The 12630-nt window shown below is 31.6% G+C and overlaps 1 protein-coding gene across 1 annotated transcript; it reads left to right on the forward strand.

The window, feature by feature from the left end:
• The first annotated feature begins 2486 nt into the window (after positions 1-2486).
• LOC140175222 (uncharacterized) lies at positions 2487-9732 on the forward strand. Its single transcript, XM_072202171.1, has 3 exons — positions 2487-2637; positions 9128-9150; positions 9268-9732. Exons 1-3 carry the CDS (start codon positions 2487-2489, stop codon positions 9730-9732), a joined length of 639 nt encoding a protein of 212 aa, XP_072058272.1.
• Positions 9733-12630: the final 2898 nt, after the last annotated feature.

Raw genomic sequence — 12630 nt, forward strand, 5'->3', positions numbered from 1 at the left:
TGGAAAATATAGTGAGGAGATATAGCTTTGAAAATACTAGGATAATGGTGTATGATGCAGAGAGTGCTTCCACAAGTGCTGCAGCGGCATAAGCCAAAACAGAAATAATGGTTATATATAAACCAGGAGAGCGAATTGTCTGACAATGTCATAAAGCTCTAATCTACTCTGCCAAGCAAAAATCACTTCCTATGTTGCACCATTAAAATATTATAGCTTTGTATTTCACATAAAAACCAAAATTTCGACAAAAGAAGCAAACCTTCCAAAGTTTTATTGTACTTTCTAAACTATGGAATCTGCAACTTAAGCTCACAAAGTCACAATAGAACTATATAAATTTAAAACTTACATTTGCTTACTGAGGGAAAAGGTAATTACTAAATCTTAAAATTCTAAAAAAAATCCAGAAATAATCAAACAATAAATAAATAAACAAATAATAACTATGATTGTAAATCATTAAGGGCTTGAAGAAGAATAAACTGACCTCTAATTAAATCACAATCCTAGGGTTTATCAATCCCAGCTACTGCATTTACCATCAAATTTCTTCAAAATTCAAACGAAAGTATGGATCATTGTAATTGTTATCTCCTGCTGCTACTATTTCATGTTTCAATGACAGGAAAAGCATTATTATATATATAAAACCCAAAGTAGTAGTACTCTTTACTATAATGTTATCCATACTGTATGAAAATTGAAAAAAACCTCATAGCAACAACAAAATACATCAATAAAATATAACAAAAACCTCACAGCACCTCCTTCTGATTAGGTTACCTGCACGGCTGAGGCGAGATCGAAGAGAAAAACACATCAACTAAGCAACACACGAGCGAGAAATGCACTTATGATTTCTGTGAGAATATCTTTGATAAAGAAATTAATGAAACAAGTAGCGCATAAATTCGAATAAGAGAAAGGAGAACGCGAATCTCAGAAAGAGAGAAAAATGGAAGACTGACGAATGAATTTTTGCCGGTATAGAAATTATCAAGTAATCAATCGTAGTATAGTCTAAACCGACACAAAATCCATCATCAAAGTAATTCTACAATCCATAACCGAGAGTATTAGTCCCGAGTCGTTCTTCCCTAGGAATGCTACAAGGATGCATGTTATTGGTTAAGTGGTCTTTTGTGGCCTGAAGAGTGTGGCATAAAAGTGCTAATAAAAGAAAACAACAATCAATCAATATTAAAAGCCTTGGCCAAGGTTGAACATTGGAAGTTCCATCACTATAGTTTCCTTCAATTGTGATGACAAAGGAGTGTTGCTTTACTTAGTTAACCCCTAATTATAGAGGAAAGTCAAGTAAAAGTAACTAACTTGAGTCACAAGTCCTAGTCTTACCCTAGGGAAGTCTAGCTTTAGTGCACTCCAAGTCAATTAGCAATTCTCAATTCTTAATCAACAATTGACATCCATTATTCAAGTGTCTCCAATGACTCAACTACTAGGCCAAGTGAGGGGATACTACTCCATATCTAAAGTTGGCATTTTCTCAAACACTTGGAGAGCAAGAATGAAAGACATAGTAAAATGGAGAGAAGAGAATTAGAATCAAAGCAATCCAACACAAGAAATTAACAACAATCAACAATGAACAACAATGAAAATGAGATCTTCAATGAATCAATAGAATCCAAAACAACAAAGCTAAATCTAAGATCTATAAGAATTGAACAATTACAAACACTAATTGAGATTAGAGAAGAGGATCTACAACATGAACAAAGTAAATTGAGAGTTGTAATAGATCTCACCAAGGAATGGTTGAGAATTGAGAAAATGAAGATGAATCCTAGAGAGAAGTTGGAGTTTCTCTCTCTACAATTGTAACTAACTCAAAATATCTACCTAAGGATCTAAAATTAGTCTATGGATGTGAATGTGTGTCAATCCCCTTCAATCCTTGGCTCTTATATGCATTTTGGCGCCAAAGTTGGTTGCTGAAACCTTCCAAAATTGCCAGGCACGTGTTGCAATAAAAGAATCACGTGCGGACCACGACACGTGCGCGCACGGTACGCGTGCGCGTCCCTGGCTAATTCTGCGATGTGCGCGCGAGCGCCTTGTGCGCGTACGCGTGCTTGGCCGAGATCAACTCTTTGGCTTTTTGTGCTTCTCTCCACTTGTATGCTTCCTTCCTTACTTCCTTTGATCCATGCCTAGCCTATTTCAACCTGAGATTACTAGCAAACACATCAAGGCATCTTATGGAATCAAAGAGAAACTAGAATTCATCAAAATAAGGCTTAAAAAGCATGTTTTTACACTTAAGCACAAATATGGGAGAGATAACAAAACCATGCTAATTCATAGGCTAAATGTGACAAAAGGTTATCAAAATACTCTAAATTCAATGCAAAACAAACCGTCAAATAGGGGTTTGTCAAAGACGTACGGTTTGAAAATCTCGAGGGGCGACGCCGGGAAGGTAGAAAGAGTGAACGCAGGAGAAGGTGAAGAGGATAAGGATGGAGGCGACGAAGACGGTGGCGGAGAAATGCATATTAGGGTTCAAAAGGGAACTAGCAACACACGGAGAAGAGCCAGGAAGGGGTGTGACAGAGTTTTGCGGTGATGGAAGTTCAGTGCAATGGAGGTTCGGTGCGACGGCGGCGCAAGGTAAGACGGCGGTGCAAGGCTGAGACGCGCTACCGATAGAGCATTTGGAAGGGATGGGCGTGGAGGTGCGGGGAAGAGACACGGGAAATGAAATGAGGAAGAGCTCGTTTGGGCAAATCTTTATTTTAATATTTTCGACGGAAAATTTTAAATTACTGACGGATTTTTCGTTTGTAATAATTTAATAAAACACAACGTTTTGTTTATTTAATTACAGACGAATTTTTCGTCTGTAACAATTTTTTACGGAAAAAAATTCATTTTTCCGACGGATTTATTGATGGATTCTCTTTTCCGTCTGTAATTTATGCTAATTCATTTTTTTTGTTTTCCGATAAAATGTCCCTCTGAAATTTCGTCTGTATTTTCGTGGGATAAAATCCGTCGGAAATATCCGTCTGTAATAACTATTTTTCTCGTAGTGAGTTTAACCTGATATTTATAAATTTTATTATTTGTATTATAAATTTATTCTTTAGAGTTATGTTTGGATAATTTAGTATTTAACTCAAAGGATTTAATATTCACATTAGATAATTGGTTAAGAAAAATAATTTAATTAATTATGATATACGTAGATTTAATAATTCAAACAACACTAAATCACACTATTATATTTGACCTCAACATTTAAATGAGCATCTTTTATAATTCACCAATATTTATAATATCTATAGAATATAGGTGATAAATTGCATATAAAGAAAATAAAAAAGTCATCATATAAAAAGTGTTTGTGGTAGTTAACTTACTCATGTAAATTTTAGGCTTCACCAATTTAGATATAGGGTTTATAATGAACATAAGTGTTGAGTTATTTGATCTCAATGTTTAAATTAGTATTTTTTTAGAGTACAATAATATTCATTATATATATAGAATATAGGTGATGAATCGCATGTAAAGAAATAAAAGAGTCCCATGTGATTAGTATTTATGGTAGTTTAACTTACTCATATAAATTTTAGAATTCATCAATTAAGACGCATAATAATTTTGTTTTTAAGTTTTTTTTTCTTAAGCTCCACATGGTGTTCACAAATTTTATTATTTTTATCATAAATTTATCTTTTAAAATTAACTTCGGATAATTTAGCATTCACCTCTAAGATTTAATATTTTAAATTTTGGATTCAAACAATAAAATGTTTACATTTGATAATTGGTTAAGAAAAATAATTTAATCAATTAGGATATATGTAGATTTAATAATTCAAATAACACTATTAAACCACTATCATATTTGACCTTAATGTTTAAATTTGTATTTCTTTATACTTCACCAATACTTATAGTATCTATAAAATGTAGGTGATGAATTACGTATAAAAAAAATAAAAAAATCACCGTAATAATTAACTTATTCATGTAAATTTTAGGCTTCACCAATTAAGATATAGGGTTTATAATAAATATAAGTGTTGAGTTATTTGACCTCAATCTTTAAATTCGCATTATTTTTAGAGTGCACCAATATTCATGATATTGATGATTGGATTTTTGACGGTTTAGAATTTCACAAATGAATTCTCGTTGCAAGTATAGTTTCTAAACCAACAATAATCCTTTCATACAAAAGATTGTTTGTCACAAGTAACAAACCCCTAAAATTAATAACCGAAGTATTCAAACATCGGGTCGTTCTCCCTAGGAATTGTAATAAAGTGTCTTGTTATTGGTTAGAAATGTGTTTTGGGGTTTTGGATAAGAAGCATGAAAGTAAATGGCAATGAAAATAAACTAACAACTATAAAAGGCTCTTGGTAAGGTATGAAAATTAGAAGTCCTATCCTAGTTATCCTTCTCAATTGTGATGAGAATTGTTCATTCCTACCACTTAGTTAACCTTACCAAATAAAGGAAAGTCAAGCGGATGAATTGACTTGAGCCACAAGTCCTAGCCAACTCCCAAGGAAAGACTAGCTTTAGTGCACTCCAAACCAATTAGCAATCTCTCCAATTACCAATCAACAAAGGAATTAGATAACTCAAGTGTCACTAATTACTCTACCTAGGCCAAGAGGAACAAAATCTATACTATATCTAGAAGAGGCATTTCAACAAACACATAAAAGGCAATAAAAGTAAACAACATAAATTGTAAGAATTAAAGAGAGATCTAACTACAAAGGCAAGAGATCAACAATAGAAAAGCAAAGAAGAACAATTATTATGAATTATCTCTTATTTAATTGAAGGAAAATGGAAGGAACAATAGTAGATCTACAACAAAGCATAAGAACAACATAGAGGAAATTACAACAAAAGAATGGAAGAAGAATGAATGTAACAACAAGGAATTGAGAAGATAGAAGTAGAAGAAGATGTATTAAAATCTAGATCTAAGAACTAAACCTAATCCTAATCCTAATCCTAGAGAGAAGTGAGAGCTTCTCTCTCTAGAAACTACTTCTAAAACTAAACTATGACTAATGGTAACTAACTTATGTTTCCCTCTTCACTCCTTGGGTTAAATAGCATCAGAAATGAGTTGGATTGGGCCCACAAGACTTTAGAATTCGCTAGCCACGTTTTGCTTTAAGTGAACCAGGTGGCAGCAACGGCGCGTGCGCGTACTATGCGCGTGCGCGCCACCATACGTGTAGCAACTATAGCAAATCTTATATCGTTTTGAAGCCCCAGATGTTAGCTTTCTAACCCAACTGGAACCGCATCATTTGGACCTTTGTAGCTCAAGTTATGGTTGTTTAAGTGCGAAGAGATCGGCTTGACAGCTTTCCGGTTCTTTCATTTCTTCATGAGTTCTCCAACTTTTCATGCTTCTTTCTTCATTTCCTTGATCCAATCTTTGCCTCCTAAACCTTAAATCACTTAACAAACATATCAAGGCATCTAATGGAATCAAGGAGAATTAGATTTAGTTATTTTAAGACCTAAAATGCATGTTTTCACTCTTAAGCACAATTAAAGGAGAAGTTATAAAACCATGCTATTTCAATGGATAAATGTGGGTAAAAGGTTATAAAATCCCCTAAAATCAATACAAGATAAACCCTACAAATGGGGTTTATCAACCTCCCCACACTTAAACCAAGCATGTCCTCATGCTTAAACCAAGAATGAAGTAAGGGTATGACATTTATTCAATGGAAACTAACTAAATGCAATCTACCTATATGCGATTATCTAAATGAATGCAATTGCTTGGTCAAAATAAATCAATTCCCAAGAAGCATATATGCACAAGGACTAAGGACTAGCAAGTCTAATCCACAATTGAATTGAGTTATTAAATATTTTTACAAACTTGCATGAAAATTATGATCATAGGTGAAAACATGTAATTGAGCATCAAACCCTCACCGGATGTGTTTGCACTCTATTCGCTCAAGTGTTTAGGGTCGATTCTCTCAATTCTCTCCTAATCATGCTTTCTAAGATTTGTTTTTCTTCTAACAATCAACAAATATTTCATGCATGCATACATATATCATGAGGTCTTTTCATAGGTTGTAATGGGGCTAGGGTCAAGGTATGATGCATATTTGGTTAAGTGAGCTTGGAATTTGAATCTTTGATAAGCTTAAACTTCCCACCTAGCCTATGACATCCTATACAATTAAGTTCTAATCTAACTACCCATCCCTCACTTTTTCACATACTCATGTATTCCTTTTTAATTTCACAACACCTATGCATTGATTTTATTGGACTATACTTTGATTTGGGGCATTTTGTCCCCTTTTTATTATTTTTCTTTTTTTTCTTTCTTTTTCTAGTTTTTTCTTTTCCATATTATTTTTTCTTTTTCTTTTATTTTTCTCATCATTTTTTTTATATACAAGAGCATCAATACATAAGGTCTATACATTTGATCAATACACGAGCATGTACCCAATTCCCAATATTTACAACAAAAATACAAAACTACCCTTTTATTCCCCTAATGTCCCAAGAGTTCCCACACTTGAATGGTACTCACACACACTAGCCTAAGCTAATCAAAGATCCAAATAAGGACATTTATTGTTTTCCGCTTTAGGCTTGTAATGTGTTAAATTAAGAACAAGTGGGTTAAGCGTAGGCTCAAATTGGCTAACAATGGAAGATAAAAGGTAAGGCTATTTGGGTAAGTAATCTCAATGAAATGATGGCCTCAATCATATAAATGCATGAATACACAAAATAATGGACATAAAGAATCAAACAAATCAAAGATTACAATCATAGGAAGAGAATAATGCACACAAGAAGGAAAAATAAGTGGTTATAAGATGTAACCACACCATTAGGCTCAAATCTCACTTGCTTGTGTTCTTAGCTCAAAAACATGATCCATAATATATATATTTCAAGCAAGTTTTATGAAAAGTTTTTACTCAAATCAATTGGTGCCCTATAGATAGAAATCTTGAAAATTTTCATTATTTTGACTAAGCTTATTGTGTATACATATGCAAAAATTAAGAGAATGCAAGTAAAAACCATAAAATCCTAGAATGAAATGCAAAAGTGTTGGGATTAGAAATTTGTCACCCAAAATCGCCGATCGGTCGGACGACCTCCCCACACTTAAAAGTTTGCACCGTCCTCAGTGCACTCAAAGATGAGCAAGGGGGTATGGCGACTCTCCGGATTGCTGCGTGTTCTTTCTTCCGCTTCCATGTTTGCTTGTGGTGCATTGTTCATGAAAAAAAAAATATAACACCATAAGATGAGAAGATATAAAAACAAGGAAGCCTACATTGTTGGAATGAGGTACTAATCACTAGAATTGAGTGAGTGAATTAGTGTGACATGAATGACAAATAAGTGTGTGAAATCTAAATTGCGCGGTTTAGAACACACATTAGTATAAAAAGCTATGTCACAAAAGAAGCATGCACTTTACTCATTCTAGTATGCTTGAGATGCTTTAAGTAAGCTTGTAAGGTAAGACAAGCATTAGAGAAGCATGAAAGCATTCAAGTCAAACATATGGATGAATATGATCATGAAATACAATGCATTAAGGTAAATGCTCAACATCCATCAAGAAATTGCCCACTCAAAGAGAGAGTTCAAATCACATGGTGGCTAGCTACAACATGCAATTCAAAAGAGTTACAATATCAAAGGCAATTCTCATCACTTGGTATTTTTCAAAAGGTAACCATGAAAAACTCAAGACCAAGTAGCAAAATATAACATCAATCATAGAATCCAACAAAGATTACCTAAAAACATACATGCTAAGAAAGCATTTAGGCAATAAGGGGCAGCAATGTATAGTAAACAAAATCAATAATCCAACACTTATAATGAAAAAGAGAAAATGAAATGAAAACTAAACTAAAACTAACTAATCGACTAACCAACTAACTAATTAACTAACTAAAATAAATGGTTATCAATGGTGTTTGGAGGTGTTGGATGAGGGGTAGGAGAAGGGAAGAAGAGAGGAGAAGGAAAGAAATGGAAATAGGATAAGAAAAGAATTGTGGTGAAGGAAGGAAATCCGCGCGTACGCGCGCATGGCGCGCGCGCGTCGATGGCTTATTTCGAGAGTGGCGCGTACGCGTCATGTCGCGTGCGCGCAAGTGGTGTTGTGCCAAAAGCACAACGTTGGCGTGGTGTAGGCATAACTCTCTGGAAAATGTATGGAATGTGGAACTTCTCAATCCACGCGTACGCGTCATGTGCGCGTACTATGCACGTGCGCGCCACCATACGTGTAGCAATTATGGCAAATCTTATATCGTTTCGAAGCCCCGGATGTTAGCTTTCTAACCCAACTGGAACCGCATCATTTGGACCTCTGTAGCTCAAGTTATGGTTGTTTAAGTGCGAAGAGGTCGGCTTGACAACTTTCCGATTCTTTCATTTCTTCATGAGTTCTCCAACTTTTCATGCTTCTTTCTTCATTTCCTTGATCCAATCTTTGCCTCCTAAACCTTAAATCACTTAACAAACATATCAAGACATCTAATGGAATCAAGGAGAATTAGATTTAGTTATTTTAAGACCTAAAAAGCATGTTTTCACTCTTAAGCACAATTAAAGGAGAAGTTATAAAACCATGCTATTTCAATGGATAAATGTGGGTAAAAGGTTATAAAATCCCCTAAAACCAATTCAAGATAAACCCTACAAATGGGGTTTATCAGATATATATAGAATATAGATTATGAATCGGATATAAAGAAATAAAAGAGTCGTTATCTAATTAGTATTTATGATTGTTAATTTACTTAGATAAAATGAACATAACTAATAGGTTAATTGACCTCAATATTTAAATTAGTATCTTTTTAGAGTGCACCAATATTCATAATATTTATAAAATATAAGTGATGAATCATATATAAAAAAAAAAAGTTACTATATGGTTAATGTTTATTGTGGTTAGCTTAATCATATCAAGTTTAGAGTTAATCAATTGAAATATAAACTTTAAAATGAAAATAAGAAATTTGCTCACAGGATATCCGCAATGTTTAGTTAAAGAAATTTGCTGACTGGATCCTTAAGTTAAGTGACGGATTATTAGGAGACAATTCCGATGGTGAATCGGTGATTAGGATACCAGAGAAGTTGCTATTTAATTTTGAGTCACCATCTCTTCACGATTTGGTGTTGTTCATTTAGCCTGATATCTTACTACATATTTCTAGCGTGGACTAATTTAAGGACAGGAGTATATTGGCACCGATACTTGATGTTGTAACCGAAGTTAACAATCATGTTATATCTTTGTTTTCTGGCAATGAAAATGTTTACTTGAGGTCTGATACACTGCTTAATGAAAACGGTCACTTACAATCTGAATTATACACAATGAGCACAGAGTCGTTGAATACATTGATTTATTCTGGTATTCCACAACACAAGTTAGTGCTTAAGATTGGTGTACCTGTCATGCTTCTTCATAATATTGTCCAATCCAGTGGATTGTGCAACGGTACACGAATGCAAGTTAGGCGACTTGGTGATCATGTTATTGAGTGCGTCATCTTAGCAGGACGAAATGTTGGTCAAGTTGTTTTTATTCCAAGAATGAACATGATCCCCAATAATAAAACCTTACCTATTAGGTTTACTCGAAGGCAGTTTCTATTTGTGCTTTGCTTTGCAATGACCATAAATAAGTCCTAAGGACAGACACTCACAACTGTTGGTGTGTATCTTCTAAGGTTTGTTTTCACACATGGTCAGCTTTATATTACACTCTTTCGAGTCAATAGTATGTCTGGTCTTAAGATCTTAGTTGTTAATTCTAATGAAAAAGCCTCAAATCATACCCTTAATATTGTGTACAAAGAGATTTTTGTCAATTTATTTTCTGCCATTCAGTCATTACTGTAATATTCAACGTAGCTGATGTTATATCTCCGTACTTGGCACGAGACTTAAAACTAATAATTCTTAAGACTACGTTTATTTTCTGAAATTAGAACCGGAGAGTGGATGACTAGAACTATTGAATATATTAAAATGAAGAGAAAAGGATAACATTTAATTTTGTTGTGATTTTAAGACATAATTAAATTGTTATCTTTAGATAAATATTTGTTCACATAATTATTATTAAATTGATAATAATACTCTTTTAAAATATAATAAAACTTAAAAACTTTTCACTTAATAATAATAAAAAATTCTTTACCCTATTGAACAAAAAATTAATATTCACACTTTTTTATGTGCATATAAAATAATGAATAATAATATATTAAACTTTTTTTTAATCTTTCTAATATCATCATTACAAATATATGTAATTTATATTATATCTTTTGATTAAAAGACACATATATTAGAGTTGTAGGTGTTCTAAAAATATTTTCTATGCAATATATATTGTCTTATTTAATATTTATTAATTTTAATAATAATTAATAAATAATAAATAAAATAAATTTTAGCTATTCTTAATTAATTTTTTTTTGTTATTAAATATTATCGTATTTATAATGGGTTATGACTTTTCATCACTTGTATGGATGGGTATAATGTTTTGCTCAGAAACCAAGAGTCCTATATGACTGTTGGATAAAAAAATATCACAAGAATAATATATTAACTGTTAACTTAAATATTAATAAATTAATATTAATATATTAAATTTGTAAATATTTTTTTAGATTAAATATTGTGTTAGATGATCATAAATTAAAATTAACATTTTAATTCTAATACGACACAAAATTTTAGTCTTTTATTTAATATTTTCATAAAGTAGAAATACATAAAACTAAAATTTTTAGAGTGGAAAATAAAGTTTTAATAATATTTTTTTAAAAAATACTATAATTTTAACTTTTTAAATTTTAAATACATTTTTTAATTTTTATATTTATCTTAAACTAAATATGATATTAAATACATTTTATACTACTGAATATAATATAAAAATTTAATTTAATATTTATTTTTTAATTTTTGTCTCATAATTTCTATTTTTCAGTTTCAATCTATCTTCTAAGATCTTATGTTGAAAAGTCTTGGAATTTAATTCATTAAAAAAAATTGAATAGTTTAATACCAACTTGCTTACAGCGTGAACCAAAATTTAGAGAGAATTCAATTATGGGAAATTGTCCAAATTTTAAGGCAGTAATATTTTTTTTTTTAAAAAAAATACTAATTACTATATGTAGTTAAGAGTTTCGTCCCTAACTATAGAAATTAAACACATGTTATGGCTAATTGTCTACATTAAAAATTCAGTAACAAAGGAATTAGTAGTTACACTATATACTATGTCGTTCTAATTTTAATTAGGGCAAATCATTGGGATAAACTAAAGCCATATATGAAAATATTACCTGTATATATCATCTAAAACAAAAAATAATACGTAGATATTCTAAAGAATATAACTATACAAATGTAGATATTCTATAACAATTATGGGAAATTGTCCAAATTTTAAGGCAGTATTATTTTTTTTAAACCCTAAATCCTAAACCCTAAACCCTAAATCCTAATTATGGGAAATTGTCCAAATTTTAAGGCAGTAATATTTTTTTTAAAAAAATACTAATTACTATATGTAGTTAAGAGTTTCGTCTCTAACTATAGAAATTAAACACATGTTATGGCTAATTGTCTACATTAAAAATTCAGTAACAAAGGAATTAGTAGTTACACCATATACTATGTCGTTCTAATTTTAATTAGGGCAAATCATTGGGATAAACTAAAGCCATATATGAAAATATTACCTGTATATATTATCTAAAACAAAAATAATACGTAGATATTCTAAAGAATATAACTATACAAATCGAATTAATATAATTTGAATTCCAACATCTAATAGTAAATTGAATTAAGTTATATAAATTTATTAAAAAAAGTTATAATATACATAAATTGAATTGATTTATTTCGATTTACACATGTTTTAAATAAATTGAACTAAGTCCCTCAAATTTAACAATATACATAGTTTATCTAAGTCCATAGTAATTCAAATGAAACTAGTTCGAATTAAGTAATGATTTTGTGCTTATAGTAATTCGAATTGGGTGGTTTCGATTTATCCGATAGCAAATCTAACTCCCCCCTAATTCGATTTATGTAAGACATTGTGCTCAATGTAAATCTAACTCCCCTAATTCGATTTACATGAACAGTGGCTCTATATAATTCGAATCCACTTTATTCGAATTACATTTCACCACCCCATACTCCACTAAATCCAGAGAAAACGACGCAGCCTAGCAAAATGAAAGACGGACCGAATCGAATATACCGCTTAGATAGAGTCGCACATATCGCTGGTAGCATGCATAATGAGGTTAATAAAATAAAATTTAAATTTTATTTTATTTTCTGAAAGAAAAAAACTATGTGTTAGTTTTGTTTAAATCGGTTAGATCTTGTTTATTAATATGATTAGAATGTGTAAATTTCAAGTAGTAGTTAGAGGATTGATTTAGGGGTAGCAATGTATTATAAGCTATTTACTGCTATTAAACTATTTAAAACTTGAATATTATAACTGATAGAATCTGTAGTCTCAAACAGTGGTTAGAGTATTGATAC

Source organism: Arachis hypogaea, chromosome 9 (genome assembly GCF_003086295.3).
Source record: "Arachis hypogaea cultivar Tifrunner chromosome 9, arahy.Tifrunner.gnm2.J5K5, whole genome shotgun sequence".
Lineage (NCBI taxonomy): Eukaryota > Viridiplantae > Streptophyta > Magnoliopsida > Fabales > Fabaceae > Arachis > Arachis hypogaea.